The 22292-nt window shown below is 40.2% G+C and overlaps 1 protein-coding gene across 1 annotated transcript; it reads left to right on the top strand.

The window, feature by feature from the left end:
- Nucleotides 1-16: 16 nt before the first annotated feature.
- Nucleotides 17-19988, top strand: prkg3 (protein kinase cGMP-dependent 3). The gene is made up of 22 exons (XM_060883017.1): nucleotides 17-232; nucleotides 4531-4626; nucleotides 4811-4873; nucleotides 5462-5585; nucleotides 5691-5857; nucleotides 8834-8947; nucleotides 9156-9261; nucleotides 9986-10049; nucleotides 11196-11273; nucleotides 11374-11462; nucleotides 11760-11825; nucleotides 12040-12087; nucleotides 13179-13220; nucleotides 13380-13491; nucleotides 13590-13726; nucleotides 13820-13909; nucleotides 14357-14498; nucleotides 14869-15032; nucleotides 16194-16310; nucleotides 16836-16898; nucleotides 17012-17087; nucleotides 18218-19988. The coding sequence occupies exons 2-22, from the start codon at nucleotides 4539-4541 to the stop codon at nucleotides 18302-18304; spliced, it is 2037 nt and encodes a 678-aa protein (XP_060739000.1). The 5' UTR covers nucleotides 17-232; nucleotides 4531-4538; the 3' UTR covers nucleotides 18305-19988.
- Nucleotides 19989-22292: the final 2304 nt, after the last annotated feature.

Below are 22292 nucleotides of genomic sequence, written 5' to 3'. Positions count from 1 at the left end.
GCAGGTTAATGTTCAGTGTCAGAGAAACCGTGAGGGATTTCTGGTTGTGCTATTTGTGATAAGGACACAGAATTGTTTACGGAGTTAAAGACGTTTGGAAAACAGGTAGCAGTGGCATTGAATTAATACGTTGTGTAAGTGTGAAGCATGTGCAAATTGGAGCCGACTCATGAGTGAAATATAAAAGCAGTGTGGGACCGGATGTGAGCAGAAGACTATTTCATCTGCACAGGTAGGAAAGTTGTGTCATAATAAATATTACAGGATGTTCTCTGTGTCTGACTATACTGTATTCTGTAAAATCACCAGTGTGTTAAACTGTACTGGATAAAAGATGCATCTTTATTGTTTAATAAACTATGAAGTTGTAAATCAATGTGACAGAAGAAAAAATCCTGAAAGGGTGTGATTGGAAAACGATAATAGCAACTTGATCAAATGTATTATTCCTCACTTAATACTGTATTATCACACACATTTAATATTTACTGAGTTTCCAGTTCATAAGCAACATAGTGTAAATCTAAGCAGTTATCAGCAGCCATAATCTGTCACTTATTGGAATAAAAAGGTTTACTGCAGAAATGGCTCTGTGTGAAACGCCTCCGACCGACTCCTAGGTTATAAAACATAACCAAGAGCCATAATACAAACTACTCTCAACAGTGTCCTAAAAGGAGTCTGAAACATCAACTAATAGGTTTGTTGAGTTCAAGTTGCTGTATTTATTCTGACGGATTAAACACTTTATTGAACTTTGGAATCGGAGACTTGGTTATCTACAAGCTAATGTCATTAATACTGTGTTTAATTCTATGTACATGTTAATATTTATGTTTATGCTACAATATCAAAGACATTAGGAGCCATATTTTTACTGGATGATTGTTACATAGGAACAAAGAGGTCAAGTACTTATATTACTTAAATGGCACCTTGTACCTTGATTGCTTCTATGATTAATCCTCACTTTATCCAGTGACATACTGGAGAAGGGCTTGGTCAGAATGTCTGTGGTAGTAGGAGTAACTGGTCAGAAATTCATTGAAAGTGGTTAGGATGGGTCAGAACTCATTTTGAAGCAGGAGGGAGTTGTCAGATTTCCTTTAAAAGTGTTTGGGGTCAGAATTATTTGGGTCCAGGAGGGCTTAGAACTCTTTTGAAAGTGAATGATACTGGTTTGAATCTTTGTGAGCAAAGATTGGGCTGAATTCCTCCAGGATTGATTAGAATTTGTCAGAATTCCTTTGGGACTGGTAGAGATCGGTCAGAACTCCTTTGGGAGCAGGGGGAATTGAACAGGTTCCCTTTGGGAGTGGTAGGGTTTGGGAAGAACTCATTTTAGAGCAGGATGAATTGGTCAGATTTCCTTTGGGAGTGGATGGGATTGGGCAGAACTCATATTATAGCAGGGGGAATTGGTCAGATTTCCTTTGGGAGTGGATGGGATTGGGCAGAGCTCATTTTAGAGCAGGTGGAATTGGTCAGATTTCCTTTGGGAGTGGTTGGGATTGGGCAGAACTCATTTTAGAGCAGGGGGAATTGGTCAGATTTCCTTTGGGAGTGGGTGGGATTGGGCAGAACTCATTTTAGAGCAGGGGGAATTGGTCAGATTTCCTTTGGGAGTGGGTGAGATTGGGCAGAACTCATTTTAGTGCAGAGGGAATTGGTCAGATTTCCTTTGGGAGTGGTTGAGATTGGGCAGAACTCATTTTAGTGCAGGGGGGATTGGTCAGATTTCCTTTGGGAGTGTTTGAGATTGAGCAGAACTCATTTTAGTGCAGGGGGAATTGGTCAGATTTCCTTTGGGAGTGGTTGAGATTGGGCAGAACTCATTTTATTGCAGGGGGATTGGTCAGATTTCCATTGGGAGTGGTTGGGATTGGGCAGAACTCATTTTAGTGCAGGGGGATTGGTCAGATTTCCTTTGGGAGTGGTTGGGATTGGGCAGAACTCATTTTAGAGCAGGAGAATTGGTCAGATTTCCTTTGGGAGTGTGTAGGATTGGGCAGAACTCATTTTTGATCGGGGGATTAGTCAGATTTCCTTTGGGAGTGGGTAGGATTGGGCAGAACTCATTTTAGATTGGGGGATTGGTCAGATTTCCTTTGGGAGTGTTTGAGATTGGGCAGAACTCATTTTAGTGCAGGGGGAATTGGTCAGATTTCCTTTGGGAGTGTTTGAGATTGGGCAGAACTCATTTTAGTGCAGGGGGATTGGTCAGATTTCCTTTGGGAGTGTTTGGGATTGGGCAGAACTCATTTTAGTGCAGGCGGAATTGGTCAGATTTCCTTTGGGAGTGGTTGGGATTGGGCAGAACTCATTTTAGTGCAGGCGGAATTGGTCAGATTTCCTTTGGGAGTGGTTGGGATTGGTCAAAATTTGTTCCAGAACAGAGGCGATTGGTTTAAATCTTTTAGGAGCATAAAGGATTGGTAAGAATCCCTTTGGTGAGGTTGGAATTGGTTCATTCTGGAGCTGGCACAATTGGTCAGAACTCCTACAAGAGTGTTTGGTATTGGTCATTTCCTCCACTATTGGATAAATCAGTATAAAGTCCTTTGGAAGCAGGAGAACGGTCAAATTTCCTTCCTGTCCAAATTAATGTGGGATTGATTAGAACTGGTCAGAATTCCGTTGAGAAATGTGAGGATATGGTCAGGATAGTTTATGTGTGTGTGTGTGTGTGAGCGAGAGAGAGAGAGACACACACATTACACAGCCTTGAACCCACCCATTTATATCCACATAATTACAGCAATAACAGGCTATTAAGTTTGACTTTTGTTTGATTTGCCTTTACATGATGACTTTATTTTCCATTTTATGATTCCACTAAGGTGTGTTCTATGACCTGTGTGTGTGAAAGGAGAAAGTTGAGTTAAGAGCAAGATTATATTCACAGCCCAGCAGGTAAAACGTTGAACATTGAGTCAATGTTGCCACCCTGATGTGATTTATTGTTTTACTGCATCCTATACAACATCAGTGTGCCAATGATAATATTTTTATATTAAATAAAAAATGACCCATCATACTTTTTATTCTTTTATTTTTATTTATTATCAATTTCGCATGATAGTTCCTATTCCCACATACATTATAGCGGCTATAATAATAAAAAAAGCTTGTCATGGTACAAACAAACTGGAAGCAAAAAAAAATTTCCAAATCACTTGCATTGGAGACTCCTTCCATGAATCTAGAAGTAAACATCTCCACTTACTAAATGGTGATTTTGAAATGAGCTATATTCAGGATTTAATGTACATGCAAAACCCATCAGCTGAATTTGGAGCAAACACAAACAATTACAGGCTACATCTCTTCACTATGGATTGGCCAATCATAAAACTTTTGCCATTCAGTATTAGTTTTAGTAATTAGTACTTTAGTAATTAGTATTAGTATTAGTACTATAACTTATCTCTGTGCAAACTGTTACCATAAAAACAATAATATATTAGAACAGGCATGTGTATTTCAGAAGGTAAAATATATACAGATTTAGCTTCAATTCTTATGTCATGTTTTATTGACTCGATTGTATTTGCTCCAGATTGAGCTCATGGGATTTTCACCTACTTTAAATCTTGAATAGAGCTAATTTAAAGTCACAATGTTTTGAGTTTACAGCGTAGCTACGCTGTAATCCAGTGCCGTCCTTATTAGGAATTTTTTTTTTTTTCAGTTCAAAATCATTCTAGAATTTTTGTCCCAAATGTTTTGTGAACAGACATCTTGGAACCATGAAAAATAGAAATAAATATAAGTTGGTGTAATTCCTAGCATAACAACAGGAGGTGGCGCTGTTAGGAACTAAAAAAACAAATCATATATAGTTTGGCAAAAGCCTTGAAAATCAAACAATGAATTCGTAATAAAAAAAAAACCTTCACCGAAAGCTGGTTTATGATCAAAATAACAAAAGAAAAAAAGCAAAACTGTGAAGCGTTTGAATTGCGACAAGAATTGAACACCAAGTGCAAGCAATAATTCGTTGAGTATTAGGCAATATTGGAAGACTTAAAATTTTGGCTTGGAGCCACCGCAAAATCTTGGAATTTAAATTTCTGCTCTTTTTGTGGGATAATTAGATCATGTTAAAGAAAGACATTTCAGTAAAAACATTTATTTGAGCAAAACTTTAATTCCTTGTGAGCTACATTAGCCTCGCAGCTCCAGCTATGCATTCACGTTGCTTAACGTTCCTGGTCTAACTGACTGCATGGGAAAAGTGTGTAAACTGAAATTTTGATCATTTTACTATACAATTTTTTTAACGCTCAATCTGAGCATCACTTACAACTGACATTTCACCTTTCATTTGCCTTTTAGCACATCTAACTTCTGTTTATTTATAATTGCATAATTATTTCTCGAGCTGCCTTTGCGGCCCATCTGAAATGCATTCAGCTCTGCAGTTCCTCTTGTCCTTAGATGGTTTAGTGTTGTTGGGCAAGGTTTTAATGAAAGCCACAGGCACTGTGCTGCAGCTGATTATTTCATTCCTGTTGTGTGCTTATTCAGGGACAAGCATGGAGGCCAAGCTGACGGAACTCCGGCAGAAACTGGAGAGGCAGTGCCAAATTAACCAGGAGCTGCAGAATGAAAATCATGACCTGGGTAAGAGTGTTGGCTTAATAAAATAAACCAGTGTTATTTTCTGTAGAAAGTGTAGTTAAGTAGTTTCTTCATATTAAATGTAGTCGTGCGCTGTGTGTTGGAATAAATGGAAATTAAGTAGTTTCTTCTGAAGTCTTATATCTGATTTTATGTTTTATTAATAGTTCTAATTTTCTGTCTCCAGCAACCAGGTTGAAAGAAAAGGAGAAACTCTTGGAGGAGCTCCAGAGTCGTTTGGATGGGCTGGGTATGCAAGTGTGTGTGTGTTTGTGAGTGTGTGTGTGTGAGAGAGAGAGAGAGAGAGAGAGAGAGAGAGAGCTTGAACAGGAAGTACTTATTCTCGGGAACACATAACGGATCAATGTTTAAAGGATAAAAATCTGTGTCCGGATCTCTGGTTTATTTTTAATTAGTGAGGAAAATAAGTCATGGAGTGACATCAGCAGAGGAGACCTCTGTACACTCAGAAAAAAAAAACACCATGTGACAAGCTATAATAGGAAAATAAGCAGTAATAGGATGGGGTGATGTACAGTACGATACCCAGTGTCACCATCCTGAAGCTGATTATTTTTCAAAAATGTCATGTCCTGAAGCATTTTGTCAATGATAACATAAATATTTATTGAAGAAAGGCAGGTTGTACTTTTTTTAATCAGTTTTCTGTAATGTCCACAGGTTTGAGATCCTGTAAATCTTCTTCTTCTTGTATATCATGTTTCAGATCATAAAACATGACAAGGATTTATGAAATCAATCCAAATGATGGATATTAACTGGGTCCCAACTGAATGTTTGTGGTATAAATGATTTCTTATGGACTGTGTGTTCTCAGATTTGTCTCAGAGATACAGTAATGACAGCGTGGAGGTTCGGGAGAGCCGAGCAGCAGTCATGGCTCCAGAGCCGATTCCAGATGACATGGACATCTCGACCACTAGGGTCAAAAAGACTGCCAGGTTAACTCTTGTCCTGTACAATCACTTAAAGGGTCCTTGTCAATTTTCGAGCTGGATATATCAATTAGTGTGTGTGTGTATGTGTGTGTGTGTATGTTTGTGCAGTGAAAGAGCTCAGATCATTAATGCAATGCAGAAAAACGACTTCCTGCGTCGTCTTGATGAGGAGCAGATCAGCATGATGGTGGAGCTCCTTCTCTCTCTGGACCTCTGTCCTGGTGATGAAATCATTAAAGAAGGCACAGAGGGTGACAGCATGTACATTGTTGCAGGTGTGTGTGTGTGTGTGTGTGTGTTTGTTCATAACATTGTGGGGACCAGGACAAATTAGCCCACTTATGAACGAAATTGCGGTCCCCACAATGTTTTTGCTATATTTTGAGACACAGGAGATGATGCTAATGTGTATGGTGTAAAACAATTGATGGACCTAACCATGTATATTCACCTGACATGTTTTCAGCTGTGTGTTCTGTGAGCATGCAAGGCAAAGTTATCACATTATTAACAAGTAACACTCACTCTCTCACTCATTTTCTACCGCTTATCCGAACTACCTCGGGTCACGGGGAGCCTGTGCCTATCTCAGGCGTCATCGGGCATCAAGGCAGGATACACCCTGGACGGAGTGCCAACCCATCTCAGGGCACACACACACACACTCTCATTCACTCACACAATCACACACTACGGACAATTTTCCAGAGATGCCAATCAACCTACCATGCATGTCTTTGGACCGGGGGAGGAAACCGGAGTACCCGGAGGAAACCCCCGAGGCACGGGGAGAACATGCAAACTCCACACACACAAGGCGGAGGCAGGAGGTGTGAGGCGAATGTGCTAACCGCTAAGCCACCATGCCCCCCTAACACGTAACACATAATTCAAATTTTTATTTGAAAAAAGAGCAAGTCTCTGTTTGTTCACAAGCATGTAAAATAGAGAAATAAACTCAGAGCCATAAACTGAGCTACAATGATGTAATTCTTTATTACATAGGAGTTACGAGAAGGGAGTTGCTAAACCTTCTTGGACCTTAAACACTTTGAACTGTTTATTAAAGTACATGATGCAACCGCTCTGCCAGTGGTGTAGTGGTTAGTGCTGTAGACTCTGGTGTATCCCTTATTCAAGACTTTTTTCTAAAGGATACCCAGTCTCGTACCAGGGACCACATGCATATGAAGCTAACCACTACATCATAGGAGAGTGAGTGTTGGACTTTTATCTTAATAAACGGTTCGCGTGTCCATTGACGAATTAAATCTAATGGCAAAGACACGTAGACTCAAACCAAGAGCCTGACAGGACTGTGGTAGTAACCACTACACTACTTGAGGATGGAGGATACAGTTGCTTATTAGACTTTTGTCTTATGAAAAACAGCTCAAAGAACATTTATCAAAGGGTTTTAAGAAGGTTGCAAGGGTGTCGATTTGGGTAGGGACGGTAGGGACATGTCCCTACCAATATCCAGGGAACACTCAATTGTCCCTAGCAATAATTCGACCAAGCCTATATATCGTCGCTGTCGGGCGGAAACCTTGTATGTCCAAATTTGGTCAATTTCATATTTTTTCACATATTGATGCTATTGGTCAGTCCCCACGTGGGTCTGTTATTTTTACAAGTTATTAACCAATCTAAAGTCTTGAAAATAGCTTGAGCGCAAATCTCATAACTCCATTGGACACTTCAACTGTCCACCTCTTCCTCACTCCGTGGGAGAGCTTCACGGCATATTTCTCCTCAAGAAGAGTCGCAACGAACCAACACGTCTTCTGAGGTAAATGTCTTCAAAACACTGGGCTCAAAGAAAAAAAAATATTGACCCCCGCTAGTTCTGGTGCTCGTCTGAGGACAGGAATTTAGCGCAAGACAATCCACTGCAACGCGGACTAAACCCTGTGTACTGCAGATAAGGTAGGGCATTTTTTAATTTCCTGAAAAATAACGGTTTTGGAGATACGAGGATTCCGCCTGACATCGACGATATATACAGTATATTTATACATAACCACTGATGTCCGTCTGTGTCTTGTGCTTTTTTACTTATTTCATTCAACATTTATCCAGGAATCATTAAATAAGATGAAAATTATTTTACAACAGCGTTCTGTAAAAAATAGCGCAACTTGTGGAACACAAAGGGTTAACAGATCTACCCCCCTGCAATGAATCCCACCTCTGTAACTCACCTCTCTAAAAGGATTGGCCTTTGCCTTTTTTGAGTCCTGCCTCTCTAACCCACGTTGCTGTTTGATTGGCTTTGACTTTCTCGCTAATGTGTTGAGGTCGTTGGCTGCAGCTATATTCCGTTGTATGAAGCAATATGCAACGTGATTATGCAGGCTACCATTGAAAGGTTGCATAACATCTTCCTAAACCACCATCACATATTGCCTTTAGGAGCTTTCTATATTACACCTGAAACCATCTTGACCTCCAGATCACCCTTTAGAAACCATCATACTTCCTGATACCTTCCATATTTCTACAAAAGTTCTAATTTGCTTTTCATATTGTTTATTAAACCATCTTGTCCTCTGAGTCATGCCTGAGGAACAACCCTGTCTGATGACACCTTCCATATTGCTCCTTATGCACCATACCTTTAGGAGCTTTCCATATTGCTCCACAAACCATCACATCCTCCAACACATACATCGCTTCTCATGCACTACTTTGCTTTTTAGACAGTGAGAACTGTCTTTGCTCCTTTCATAGAGTTCCAGCTGGAGTTTGAACCAGCAAACTTCCAAGCCAACCATGATGAGGAACTCATACTAGCAGCCCACTTGAGACATTAAAGCACAGACCATGACGGTAACCTCTACACCAGTGGCAGGACTATTGATTATTGGACTTTTGTCTTATTAGACAGTTCAAACCAAGCCGGTGAAGTGTTTAAAACTAAATACAAAGACTTGAAACAAAGACGCTCATGCAGCAAAGGCCATGACATCACTACGTGTATCCGCTACACCACTGCAGGATACCTACAGCGGCTGCTTATTCCACTTTAGGAGTTGACGAAGAGCTCAGAGTTGAAAGCCGACACACAGCTACAGAATATCTCTGCTCTCATAACACTGTCCCAGACAGCAAGCCATCCTTAAACCACAGGTTTTCAATTACAGTCTCTAGCGCTATCTCTCTGTATGTGTGTATGTTTTCACTAAATGTGTTTATACAGTAATTACATTTGATAAGTGTATGAATAAATCAAACACCTTTAATCGCAGCTGGAGAACTTCGAGTTACTCAGGCAGGGCGTAATCTGCGAACTCTGATCTCTGGAGATGTCTTTGGAGAGCTGGCCATCTTGTACAACTGCAAACGAACAGCTTCGGTCAAAGGTCAGTATTAATAAAAATGATTTCCTTTCTATTCCAGGTAATACAGTATACTGGTGGACTTTTCTAGCTTCTACTCTAGAATCCACACAGATTGGTACAAAACATATCATCTGACTCAATTTGTGTGTATAGTAATGGTGGTGTAATACGTTTTTTCTGTCTCACGTTTTACTTGTCCATCCTCTGCCTGTCTGTTTTTACCCAACAGCGGTCACTGCGGTTAAATTATGGTGCATTGAGAGACAGATATACAGAAGTATTATGGCAATCAAGTCCAAGAAGAAACGAGAGCAGCTGATGGGCTTCTTAAAGACGTAAGCGCTTTCTTTTTTCTCTCTCTGTGTATAGATAGAACAAACTGACAGGCACATAACTGACTGTTTTTATGCAGGGCAATAAGACTATTCGAATTTTTAGATGGTCAGAGGTATTGGTTGTGAATTGTATCTCAGAGGATAAATAGTAAAGATTTTGTCAGTGAGATGAAAATCAGTGGGGCCACGGTGGCTTAGTGGTTAGCATGTTCGCCTCACACCTCCAGGGTTGGGGGTTCGATTCCCACCTCCGCCTTGTGTGTGTGGAGTTTGCATGTTCTCCCCGTGCCTCGGGGGTTTCCTCCGGGTACTCCGGTTTCCTCCCCCGGTCCAAAGACATGCATGGTAGGTTGATTGGCATCTCTGGAAAATTGTCCGTAGTGTGTGATTGTGTGAGTGAATGAGAGTGTGTGTGCGCCCTGCGATGGGTTGGCACTCCGTCCAGGGTGTATCCTGCCTTGATGCCCGATGACGCCTGAGATAGTTCGGATAAGCAGTAGAAGATGAATGAATGAATGAAAATCAGTGCATCATTTTAATCAACTGTTCTGATGATCTTCGAAAACAATCTTCAATAACAATACACTGTCATGTCAATAGAAGTTATAGAGTCTGAAAGCACGAGCTTTGAAAAAAGTCAAAAATTATATATATATATATATATATATATATATATATATATTTTTTTTTTTTTTTACTGAAATCTGCCTGTCTCTCTTTTTAGAGCTCGCACCTTCAAATCTCTGAGTGATGAACAGCTCTCCAGCATCATTGACTCCATGGAGGAGGTTCGTGCCACCCGGTGTCATTTCCCTCACCAGGCTTCTCATCTACACACTGCACTTTATCTCATTATTTAAATATTTATGAATTCATCACAAATCGGGGATTGAGTATGCTCATGTTCTGGGCACTGAGGTCAGTTAAAGGAACACTTCAGTGCTGTATTGCTGCATCTAGAGTGGAAAAAAATGTTTCTCTGAAATATGAAATGAACAATAAATCATTAATCAGCTTGAGGCTGTATTTATTCAGTAAACTAGTCCAAGGTTTCTGTTGTCCTTTAAGAATCATCTCCACTAGTACTTCTTGGAAAACATGCACATTTCATTGAAATTTTATGAATTAATATTTTCCCCCAAACATTATGTTCCATAACTGTTCAGACCTTGTATCTTCTATCCAGCTGTGCCTCTCGCTCTCTGCCTTTTTTATATTAAGACTTCTTTAAATTTACTCGACAAACATGTTTCCAATCGTAATTTAAGTGCATGCCTTCTTATCAAATAAAAAATATATGACCTCAATGCAGCGCATGAGCTTTTATATGAAACATAGCTATCGTGAAGCTACTGCGTCTTTTTCTCTAAGTAAATTAATAGAATTGTTAATAATAACGGAATTTAAAATGGAAAAACAGGGAAAAAAAATCAGGAAAATCAATTATTTTTTAATCGAAAGTCAGATCTATAGAGGGGGCACGGTGGCTTAGTGGTTAGCACGTTCGCCTCACACCTCCAGGGTTGGGGGTTCGATTCCCGCCTCCGCCTTGTGTGTGTGGAGTTTGCATGTTCTCCCCGTGCCTCGGGGGTTTCCTCCGGGTACTCCGGTTTCCTCCCCCGGTCCAAAGACATGCATGGTAGGTTGATTGGCATCTCTGGAAAATTGTCCATAGTGTGTGATTGCGTGAGTGAATGAGAGTGAGTGTGTGTGTGTGCCCTGCGATTGGTTGATGCCCTAGATGCCCTTGATGCCCTTGATCCCCGTGACCTGAGGTAGTTCAGTGGTAGTGGTAGAAAATGAGTGAGAGTGAGTGAGATCTATAGAATTGAACTACCACACATATACCAGTTGTTCTCATGTTTGGTCTGTTTTTCTACAACGTAAATAAATGGTGACCTTTTACGCCGCTCCATCCTTATCCCTACGTCCAGGTGAAGTTTCAGGAGAATGAGGTGATCGTGCGTGAAGGTGCAGAGGGAGACACATTTTACATCATCCTCAATGGAGAGGTAAGGGGGGGATGATGGCAGGGTTTGGTGGCACATTTAAATCCAACACCATATTCTGTACGCAGTGTGTTGTTCTGTTACATATCATCTCTAACCTCAGGTCGAGGTGACAAAGAAAGTGAACGGGCAGCAAAAACTCATCCGTACGTTAAGACAAGGGGATCATTTCGGAGAACTGGCTCTTATACGGTAAGGAAATGCTATAGGAAGTTTTCAGGTGTAATGCAATGTCTATGTAGGTGTTTATTTCCTGACACGATGTATGAGACATGAACACTGTAATCAGAATGGCGTCTTTAACGTTCCTAGCATACTGTACCTAGTGTCAGCTAACTCTCTAGCCTGACTTTCTAGCTTCAAGAGTCAAGGTTGCTTTGGATTGAAAAACATGCAGGCCACGGTGCAGCTTGCAAAGATCTCCACAGATCTATATTATTTATTATTTATGGGGTTTGTTTTGTTTTGTTTGTTTGCTTTTTTGTGCAGTGAGATTTTGAGAACGGCAACCTGCACTGCTTTGGGATCAGTCTCCTGCTTCACTATCGATAAGGAGTGAGTCTCAGTTCTCTATTCTACATCATCATTTACTTTTTATTTCAGTTCATAATTTCTTCTTTTAATGATTACTCATATAACATTATAAATATTTTTATTTAAATGTAAATCTACAAAATATTTTAGATTTTATTTTGCAAATTGTAGATATCAGATTTATTTAGATATATTTTTTAGATATTATTTTATTTATCAAGTGTTTTCTTTGCAGGGCTTTTGAGGAGACAATCCCAGTAGAAAGCCTGGAGCTACATGATGAGTATGGTTATTTTGCCTCCAGCCAAACACACAGACACACACACAGACACACACATAGACACACACACAGACACACACATAGACACACACATAGACACACACACAGACACACACATAGACACACACAGACACACACATAGACACACACACAGACACACACATAGACACACACACAGACACACACACAGACACACACATAGACACACACATAGACACACACAGACACACACAGACACACACATAGACACACACATAGACACACACATAGACACACACACAGACACACACAGACACACACATAGACACACACAGACACACACATAGACACACACAGACACACACATAGACACACACACAGACACACACATAGACACACACACAGACACACACATAGACACACACAGACCCACACATAGACACACACACAGACACACACAGACACACACATAGACACACAGACACACACATAGACACACACATAGACACACACACAGACACACACAGACACACATATAGACACACACAGACACACACAGACACACACACAGACACACACAGACACACACATAGACACACACACAGACACACACAGACACACACAGACACACATAGACACACACAGACACACACACAGACACACACATAGACACACACAGACACACACAGACACACACACAGACACACACAGACACACACATAGACACACACAGACACACACAGACACACATTAGTCCAGCAGAAAAATAGCATCACATGGATGCTAGATGAATGGATGTTTTTGAGCAGAAGGAATTCATTGTTTCTTTATTCTGTGTTTCCTGATGTTCTCTCTCTCTCTCTCTCTCTCTCTCTCTCTCTCTCTCTCTCTCTCTCTCTCTCTCTTTTCTTTTTTTCCACTGATGCATTGCTGCTGAATGTAGAGTGGTGGCAGATTTTGTGCCACTTATCTCTTCTTTTCCATTACAATGAACCAGTTTTAAGGTCAAGCTTAAGGTTACAGACATGTGGTTATAAACAACAGATTATAATTAGAGACAGATATCTTGACTTTTTTTGTGGTTCTTCTTTTTTACCCTTTCTCATTTGGAGCAGTCCAGATCTTCAGGAAGACACCTCCATTTCAAAAAAACATAGGTGAGATCACAGAAAAATAGGAAGTTGATTTGTTTCAGATTTCTTTCATTGAAAGAGAAAAAAAACAAAAACAAAACAGAAACTGAATATACTTTTGCTTTCCCATGGATGATGCAGCCATTTTGTGAAACCTTGATGTTCTGCTTTGTGCTTCTTTAGCTCAGCATATTCTCTACAGCTGAAGGATTTGATCCCAGTCCTGTACCAGGAAGGACGTTACCAAGGAAGCCCCGTCACCCTTGGAGTCGGGGGGTTTGGACAAGTGGAACTGGTAGAGTATTGATTGTAGAACTAGGGGTAGACTGGAACACTGGTAAGAAGGTGGTACACAGCTCATAGCTCTACCTTGTGTTTTTGTGGTTCACACAGGTAACCACGCTGCATCATGGGAAATACTTTGCCCTGAAAAAGATCAGCAAAAAGCTCATCATACAAAAGAGGCAAGAAGAACATGTTCTGTTCGAGAAGAAGCTAATGCTGGACATTGAGTGTGACTTCATAGTCAGGTGAGAGTGTAGTAAGATTTAAACAGCCTGACCTTTTGAACTAGACAAGTGACTCTTTGACACAATCGACTCAATCTACATCTTCTGTTCTAGGCTTCATGGAACGTTTAAAGACTCCCGCTACATCTATATGATCATGGATTTCTGCTCAGGGGGCGAGATCTGGACCAAGCTAAAAGAAGTGTAATTATGATATCAGTATTTTATTTAATTGTAATGTGTTACAGTCTGGGGGCACGGTGGGGGTTCGATTCCCGCCTCCACCTTGTGTGTGTGGAGTTTGCATGTTCTCCCCGTGCCTCGGGGGTTTCCTCCGGGTACTCCGGTTTCCTCCCCCGGTCCAAAGACATGCATGGTAGGTTGATTGGCATCTCTGGAAAATTGTCCGTAGTGTGTGATTGCGTGAGTGAATGAGTGTGTGTGTGTGTGTGTGTGTGTGTGTGCCCTGTGATGGGTTGGCACTCCGTCCAGGGTGTATCCTGCCTTGATGCCCGATGACGCCTGAGATAGGCACAGGCTCCCCGTGACCCGAGGTAGTTCGGATAAGCGGTAGAAAGTGAGTGAGAGTGTTACAGTCTTCTGACAATGTTACATTGCAACACAGCACTTTCGCGTGTGTGTATGTTACAGACGGCGTTTTGAAGAGAACATAGCCGTGTTCGTCGCAGCATGCGTGGTCGAGGCTTACGCCTACCTCCATAAAAAAGACATCATGTACCGAGACCTGAAGCCAGAGAACCTCATGCTGGACTCCAGGGGATACATCAAACTAGTAAACTTCTCTGATTGATCCAAAACTGTATCTTGTGAAAAGTATTTAAAATAAACAGCATGTTATTAGTAGTAATAATAATAGTAATATGTTTCTGGAAATCAACACACAAACACATTTCCTTGCCCAGACATGATTTAATGTCAAATTTATTTAATTGTTAGTCTCGGCTCAAAATAATTATTGGTTGAGCTTCACAGGAAGTTACACGAGATTGAGTTCTCGCTCTACCATTTAACAATATTTTTGTGCTTCGATGCTTTCAGAAAACGTGACCCTGAACATAATACTAATATAAACACAGAGATTAACACTGATTATATATATAGTAGAATATACAGATGTCTGTCTCACTCTCTTTGTCTCTGAGGTGGATTTTGGTTTTGCTAAGAAGCTCCGGCGAGGACAGAAGACATACTCTTTCTGCGGAACTCCAGAGTACATGGCTCCAGAGATTATTCAGAATCACGGTCACGACTTCGCTGCTGATTTCTGGTCTCTAGGTGTTCTGATCTATGAGCTTCTGGCCGGCAGGTAGGAAAATAAATAAAGGAATAGTGTGAATGAATAAGAATCCAAATGAATTAAGAAGCCCTATACCGAGGAGAGACATGTACAGCTGCACTAACAACTGCCATCAGATTTGATTTATTTATTACCGTTAATAAAATAAAAAAAAAACACATCTGTGTAAAAAAAATCTAAAATAAATATCGCTTAAATGCTTGATTGCTCATTCAGACTACTTTTGAAGACAATTTTGATGCTCAGCGTGATGATAGACAGAACCACTGCACTTTATTACCAGTAGAATGATAGAAAGACACCTAAAGCCCGGCTCACACTGTGTGATGTTGGACACGATTTGGACTTCTGAGACAAATTTTAAAAATCCTAAATGATTTCTAAAATCCTGAGGTAAAATCTGTAGACTTTGATGGCTGGTTTGACCTGGTCATGGTAATCGACAGCCAATTAATGGACGTTGTGATCAGTTTTTTCCTCCGATGAGGTTCTGGCAGTGTTAGAAGATTTCAGACACTTAACTGAAGTGTGACATCAGCTACGACGAGCGTCAGGCCAGGAACCAATAGGAGAGCCGAACCTGGGTGATGCACTTCAAACCGACAACTTTAAACCACCTCAGAGATGTAATTTTTTTCATCAAGGATCGTCATGAACAAAATTAAACCTACGTTTGCTGCTACCTCCTGCCATTTTAGAGAGAGAATGCAGGTCTAAACGTGTCACGGATTGATGATGTAAAACACGGGACAAGTTTTCTTGTGTGCGGTCGATTTTGACGCGTCTTGACTGTTGTACAGTCTAACGAGGACTCCTGAGATCCTACACTGTGCACTGTGGGGATCATTTTCGTACAGTCTGACAAGCAACAATCGTGAAGGATTATGAAAAATCACACAGCCTTTACATCATCACTAGCTAGCTGAATAACACTTTGCCTTCGAGAACATAACAACTTGGAAGATGCACCAGCCTCAGTGCCAGAGTTGGAATGAATCATGAATCACGACTCTTTTCAGAAGTGATTCTTGAATCATTGTGTTGAAACATGGTTAATCTTGTTAATTGTGTTGATGTGCACTTCATGCTTGAATTTCTTCATTAGATAGTAGGAACAAAATATTCAAACCCAAATTGATGCTAATCTATTTGTTTTTCTGCGTGTTTAAGCCCACCTTTTTCCAGCTCAGAGCCACAGAACATCTATGCTAAGATACTGGATGGAGTGATAAAGTATCCCTCACACATAGGAGAGGCTGCCAGATCTCTTATTAGCAAACTCTGCAGGTAAATTCTAAACCATTCACATGAATTTACTTTGGAAACTTTGGAGTTTAATAGAAGATATAAATTCAAGACCAATTTTAGATACAATTGTGAAGGGAAAGAAAGAAAGAAAAAAGAATGAAAGAAAGTTCTTATAAGCCTTTAAACATAAACAGCCATCTAAATAAATAAATGAATAAATAATTGAGTTTTGTATTAATTATGAAGTTTAAGTCTACGTTGTGCCAAGAATTTTAGCCAAACTGTATCCGATTTAACAGATAATTACTAATATTCAAAAATCAGACGGATTATGTAAATTGTATACATATTTTCATTTTTAATATTAGTACTTTATTAATAATTTTTCTTCATATTTTGATGTCTAAGTAACAATTTACAGGGTATTTTATTAGACAAAATATTTCTTTCCTTCTTATTTCTACGTATTTAAAATCATGTTGTTTCTGACGTTTGTAAGAATGGAGTTAAATTTTTTATTTATTTTTTATTTATTTATTTTTTTTTTATGCCAAATTGTTTTAGACCACGTCCAGGTCAAAGGTTAGGAAACACCAAAAATGGAATCAAAGACATCCGTAATCACAGGTGATGATATGAGTATCCACATCCATCCATATATCCATATATTATACATCATAATCCTTGACTCTGCCTTGTTATTAATACATCTCTATCTCTCTCTCTCTCTCTCCTATCAGGTGGTTTAACAACATGAACTGGCACAAACTGAGAATGAAACAGATCACTGCTCCTACAGTTAAACTCATCAGAAAGGTCCGTCTTTATTCCCTTCTGTATATTATGTTTGATTTGTTGTTAAGTTTAAGTGCAGAAAAACCGTTTCTGCTTCCTCACATCCGATGCCAAGAGAAACGACTCTCTTATGCTTCAAAATATCTTCATCACGCAATTAATTAAGGCAGAGCTGATTAAGATGGTGCGGGCTGTGAAAGAGACGCCAGTCATGAACAGACTGTTCGCAGAAGGACACGACGTCTGAAAACAGACGGTTTGCTGCATCGTCCAAATCTGCTTTTTCCTCGTTTGAACAGGAAGCCAGCGAAGGCCAACAAAGCAACACTGCTTTTGTAACTTTTACTGTTGTTCAGCAACATATGCTTTCAATTTCTTAAACTGGTTTAAAAAAAGAAAGAAAGAAAAAAAAAAAAAGTTTCGGCACTGGTTCAGTTGTGCGATTCGACCCAACAAGACAACAAACTAACCTGGTTTTATGAAGCATAGGCTTCATGTGGGAGTGGGGAGGTGGTGGTGGTGGTGGTGGTGGGGCTATTTTACAGGTTTATATTAATCCACATGGGCTAACATTATTTTAAAAAGTGCATTCAAAGTACCGTCGAGACAGAAGAAATCTCCAGAGGATAAAGCTAAAATTTTGAATTTTCCAACATATGCAGTATTCACAAAGTTTTGAGGTTTCGAATTAACTTGATGGCTCAGTTCATTCATTCATTCATTCATTCATTTTCTACCGCTTATCCGAACTATTGTTGGGTCACGGGGAGCCTGTGCCAGGCGTCATCAAGCATCAAGGCAGGATATACCCTGGACGGAGTGCCAACCCATCGCAGGGCACACACACACACACTCTCATTCACTCACACACTATGCACAATTTTCCAGAGATGCCAATCAACCTACCATGCATGTCTTTGGACCGAGGGAGGAAACCGGAGTACCCGGAGGAAACCCCCGAGACACGGGGAGAACATGCAAACTCCACACACACAAGGCGGAGGCGGGAATCGAACCCCCAACCCTGGAGGTGTGAGGCGAACGTGCTAACCACTAAACCACCGTGCCCCCTGACGACTCACTTATTAGTCATAAATTATAAACACACGTTTTATTTTCCTTTTATCCTCCTGTGTGTGTTTCTGTCTCAGGGTCCGTGCTACATCAACTTTGACCGTTTCCCGTTCGATAAGAGCCTGGCCGAGGAGGATTTCTCCAAGTGGGATCAAGATTTCTAAGAGTTGTTGAGTTTAAGGGCCCTGCACACACTCTTCCTCTTAACAAGCATCTGTGGACTTCTTTGGGCTGCGTGTTCTATCACGTTTGTGGAAAAACAGAAAATAATTCAGTATTAAGAAAAAGCTTGTAATTCAGAGAAAGCTGTCTGGACCATCTGCTTTGCTAGGACCTGTGTGGAGACCTTAATCAAAGACACATTAACAAGGTGTAGAGACTGAGAATATATCACGCTTTGGGGTGGTTTTTTCTTTGTTTTGTTTGTGAGAGAATTTGTTCATTTTTATTTTAACCCCAGATACAATTTTTTTGTAAAAATTGCAAAATTTGCTTACTTAATTGTTTACTGAGAAAGAAAGAGAGACATGTGACGAGCGCTAGATGTAACCAACATATTCTCTAAACTCAACACATACGACATGTACAGCATATACGACATTTCTCTAGTAAGTTACCAAATTTGCTTGATAGAATTTTTTTGAATCTGGTCAAAGGTTGTGTATTTTTTTTATATATTTTTCTAAATAACAGAACTGATCAGACAGTCGTTCCCAGACCCTCATGAGGATATCATGATATTGTGATCATGGAAATGAACACAAAATCATGCAAATTGATCGTTTGCGCTTTTTCACAGATGTGTTCATTCAAAGCCATCTTTGATTCACGTGTGATGCACATGAGTACATCTTTCACAGAAAGTAATTACATATGTCTCTTTTCTGGAAGGGGTTTCACTGGAGAAGGCAACCATTTTAGGCCACAATAGCTCCATGAATGCCTCTGAGTTCCAGGCTGTAACATGAACAATACATTTTTTTATTACTGCACTAATTATTTCAAAGGATATGATATCCTTTTGTCGAATAATGTAGAAACTGAGGGGAGAAAACAGTATAACAGGAGTATAACAAAGGGAAAAAAATTCATTCATAAATGATTGGGGAAAGTTTACTGTTAGGAAACGTTGGAAGGAGTCTCCGGTTTCAGCCGTGTGAAACAGGCTGTAGGTTTCTACCATGTGACGGTCTTTTAAATAAGGCTACAACAACATGGTACATTTTGTACCTTGGACTTGACAATTATGAATATAAACTCCCTGCAACATTGACAGAATGATATCTGTGCACACTCCAGAAGTGTTTGTCTAATAAATAGCATGTATCTTTAAAGGGCATAAGAACTTGATAATGTTATTTCTCCCTTATGTCTACATTACAACCTCAACCAAATGTTTATCATTAAGTTTTCATTCATTCATTTTCTACCGCTTATCCCAACTTCTCGGGTCACGGGGAGCCTCAGACGTCATCGGGCATCAAGGCAGGATACACCCTGGATGGAGTGCCAACCCATCACAGGGCACACACACACACTCTCATTCACTCACACAATCACACACTACAGACAATTTTTCCAGTGATGCCAATCAACCTACCATGCATGTCTTTGGACCGGGGGAGGAAACCGCAGTACCCGGAGGAAACCCCGAGGCACGGGGAGAACATGCAAACTCCACACACACAAGGTGGAGGTGGGAATCGAACCCCCAACCCTGGAGGTGTGAGGTGAACGTGCTAATCACTAAGCCACCGTGCCCCCCTCTTTACGTTTTTTTGTTTGTTTATTTAATTTTTTATTTTTTATTGTACATACAATACCTGAATAAATGAAACATTTCCAGAAGATTGAATTTTGTCTTCTGTGGCTTACTGTAATCAATCATTTAATTTGCCGAAGGCTAAAAATGAATTATTTATCACAAACACTGCCTTGTGTATATACACTGCCAGTTACCAAGTTTTCAAACATTTGTTGTCAGACTGATGTGCTTGAACATCATATGTGCGGTTTTATCCTTTCACCCTACAAAATATTTAACACCAATGACTTTTTAATAGCACAGATGTTGAAGGTGACCGTCTAAAAAAAGACGAGCTAGAGGAAATATGACGTCCATTAAAGAACGTTTCCTCAGGCATAATCGTTGATCAATGGGTCGTGGAGTCTGAAGATCTTCATGCTTTCTTTAATCTGGAGTTAGGAAAAGAGGCTGCAATGTTCCTCTGAGTTTTTCCTCTCACAGAGTTTGTTCTCTACCTTGCTTATGTAGTACGAGTCCACATCCATCACTAAACAACAAAGTCACATACACACACACACACACACACACACAGTGTGAAACGTGCTGCCCCTTTAATGAACAGTTTCTATAGCAACACCACAATTCTGCTTCCTGACTTCCCCATGTCCTGACAGCAAGAACCTCTAAAAGGGAACTAGACAATGTACATTTATAGGAAAGTCAATTAGGAAAGAGTGTGTGTGTGTGTGTGTGTGTGTGTGTGTGGAGGGGAGAGCTAATGACTGACACCTAAGTTGTTTGTGTTACTCCACAGAAACACTGCTGTAAAGGGTTTAGGATGTGAACACTCTGCTCCTCATTAATGCTTTATTGCTGCTGGAGATGATGTGATGGTAAAACATGGTACCGTCTCATGAAAGATCGACAATCTGATCCACATTCAGAACTACAATCATACCTACACTTAGACACACTGTCACAAACTCACAGTGAGTCTCACAGACAGACCATCAGTCAGAGCCCTGATCAGACCAATAGTCAGACTCACAATTAGATCAACAAACACACTGTGAGACTCGGTCAGACCGATACAAAGACATACAATCAAACCCACAGGAGATTCAGTGATACCCACATTTACTGTATACCCGCAATCAGACCCCAAATTAGACTTATAGACAGTTATTACAATCAGAAACACAATCATACTAACAGAACTGTAATCAGACCAACAATCATACCAACAGTCAGAACTGTAATCAGACCAACAGTCAGAACTGTAATCAGACCCACAATCAGACCAACAGTCAGAACTGTAATCAGACCCACAATCAGACCAACAGTGAGAACTGTAATTAGACCCACAATCATAACAAAAGTCAGAACTGTAATCAGACCAACAGTCAGAACTGTAATCAGACCCACAATCAGACCAACAGTCAGAACTGTAATCAGACCCACAATCAGACCAACAGTGAGAACTGTAATTAGACCCACAATCATAACAAAAGTCAGAACTGTAATCAGACCAACAGTCAGAACTGTAATCAGACCCACAATCAGACCAACAGTCAGAACTGTAATCAGACCCACAATCAGACCAACAGTGAGAACTGTAATCAGACCCACAATCAGACCAACAGTCAGAACTGTAATCAGACCAACAGTCAGACATGTAATCAGACCCACAATCAAACCAACAGTCAGAACTGTAATCAGACCCACAATCAGACCAACAGTCAGAACTGTAATCAGACCCACAATCAGACCAACAGTCAGAACTGTAATCAGACCCACAATCAGACCAACAGTCAGAACTGTAATTCGACCCACAATCATAACAAAAGTCAGAACTGTAATCAGACCCACAATCAGACCAACAGTGAGAACTGTAATTAGACCCACAATCATAACAAAAGTCAGAACTGTAATCAGACCAACAGTCAGAACTGTAATCAGACCCACAATCAGACCAACAGTCAGAACTGTAATCAGACCCACAATCAGACCAACAGTCAGAACTGTAATCAGACCCACAATCAGACCAACAGTCAGAACTGTAATTAGACCCACAATCATAACAAAAGTCAGAACTGTAATCAGACCCACAATCAGACCAACAGTCAGAACTGTAATTAGACCCACAATCATAACAAAAGTCAGAACTGTAATCAGACCCACAATCAGACCAACAGTCAGAACTGTAATTAGACCCACAATCATAACAAAAGTCAGAACTGTAATCAGACCAACAGTAAGAACTGTAATCAGACCCACAATCAGAATCACAATGTGCCCCACAGTCAGATCCAAATTGAACAGAGAATGAATGGAATCATTTTGTCAGACTATAGGGGTAAAATACCATAGGGTCAAAGATCACAGTACAGAGTTTGTTTATCTAC

This window comes from Tachysurus vachellii, chromosome 12, assembly GCF_030014155.1.
Source record: "Tachysurus vachellii isolate PV-2020 chromosome 12, HZAU_Pvac_v1, whole genome shotgun sequence".
Taxonomy (NCBI): Eukaryota; Metazoa; Chordata; class Actinopteri; order Siluriformes; family Bagridae; genus Tachysurus; species Tachysurus vachellii.
This window is presented reverse-complemented; position numbering and strand designations above follow the sequence as displayed.

Coding starts and splice junctions, on each gene's coding strand:
- prkg3 (XM_060883017.1), top strand. CDS start 4,539: ATGGAGGCCAAGCTGACGGAACTCCGGCAGAAACTGGAGAGGCAGTGC. Junction 11,463..11,759: donor GGAGAACTGGCTCTTATACG/GTAAGGAAATGC, acceptor TTTTTTGTGCAG/TGAGATTTTGAGAACGGCAA. Junction 16,899..17,011: donor AAAGACATCCGTAATCACAG/GTGATGATATGA, acceptor CTCTCCTATCAG/GTGGTTTAACAACATGAACT.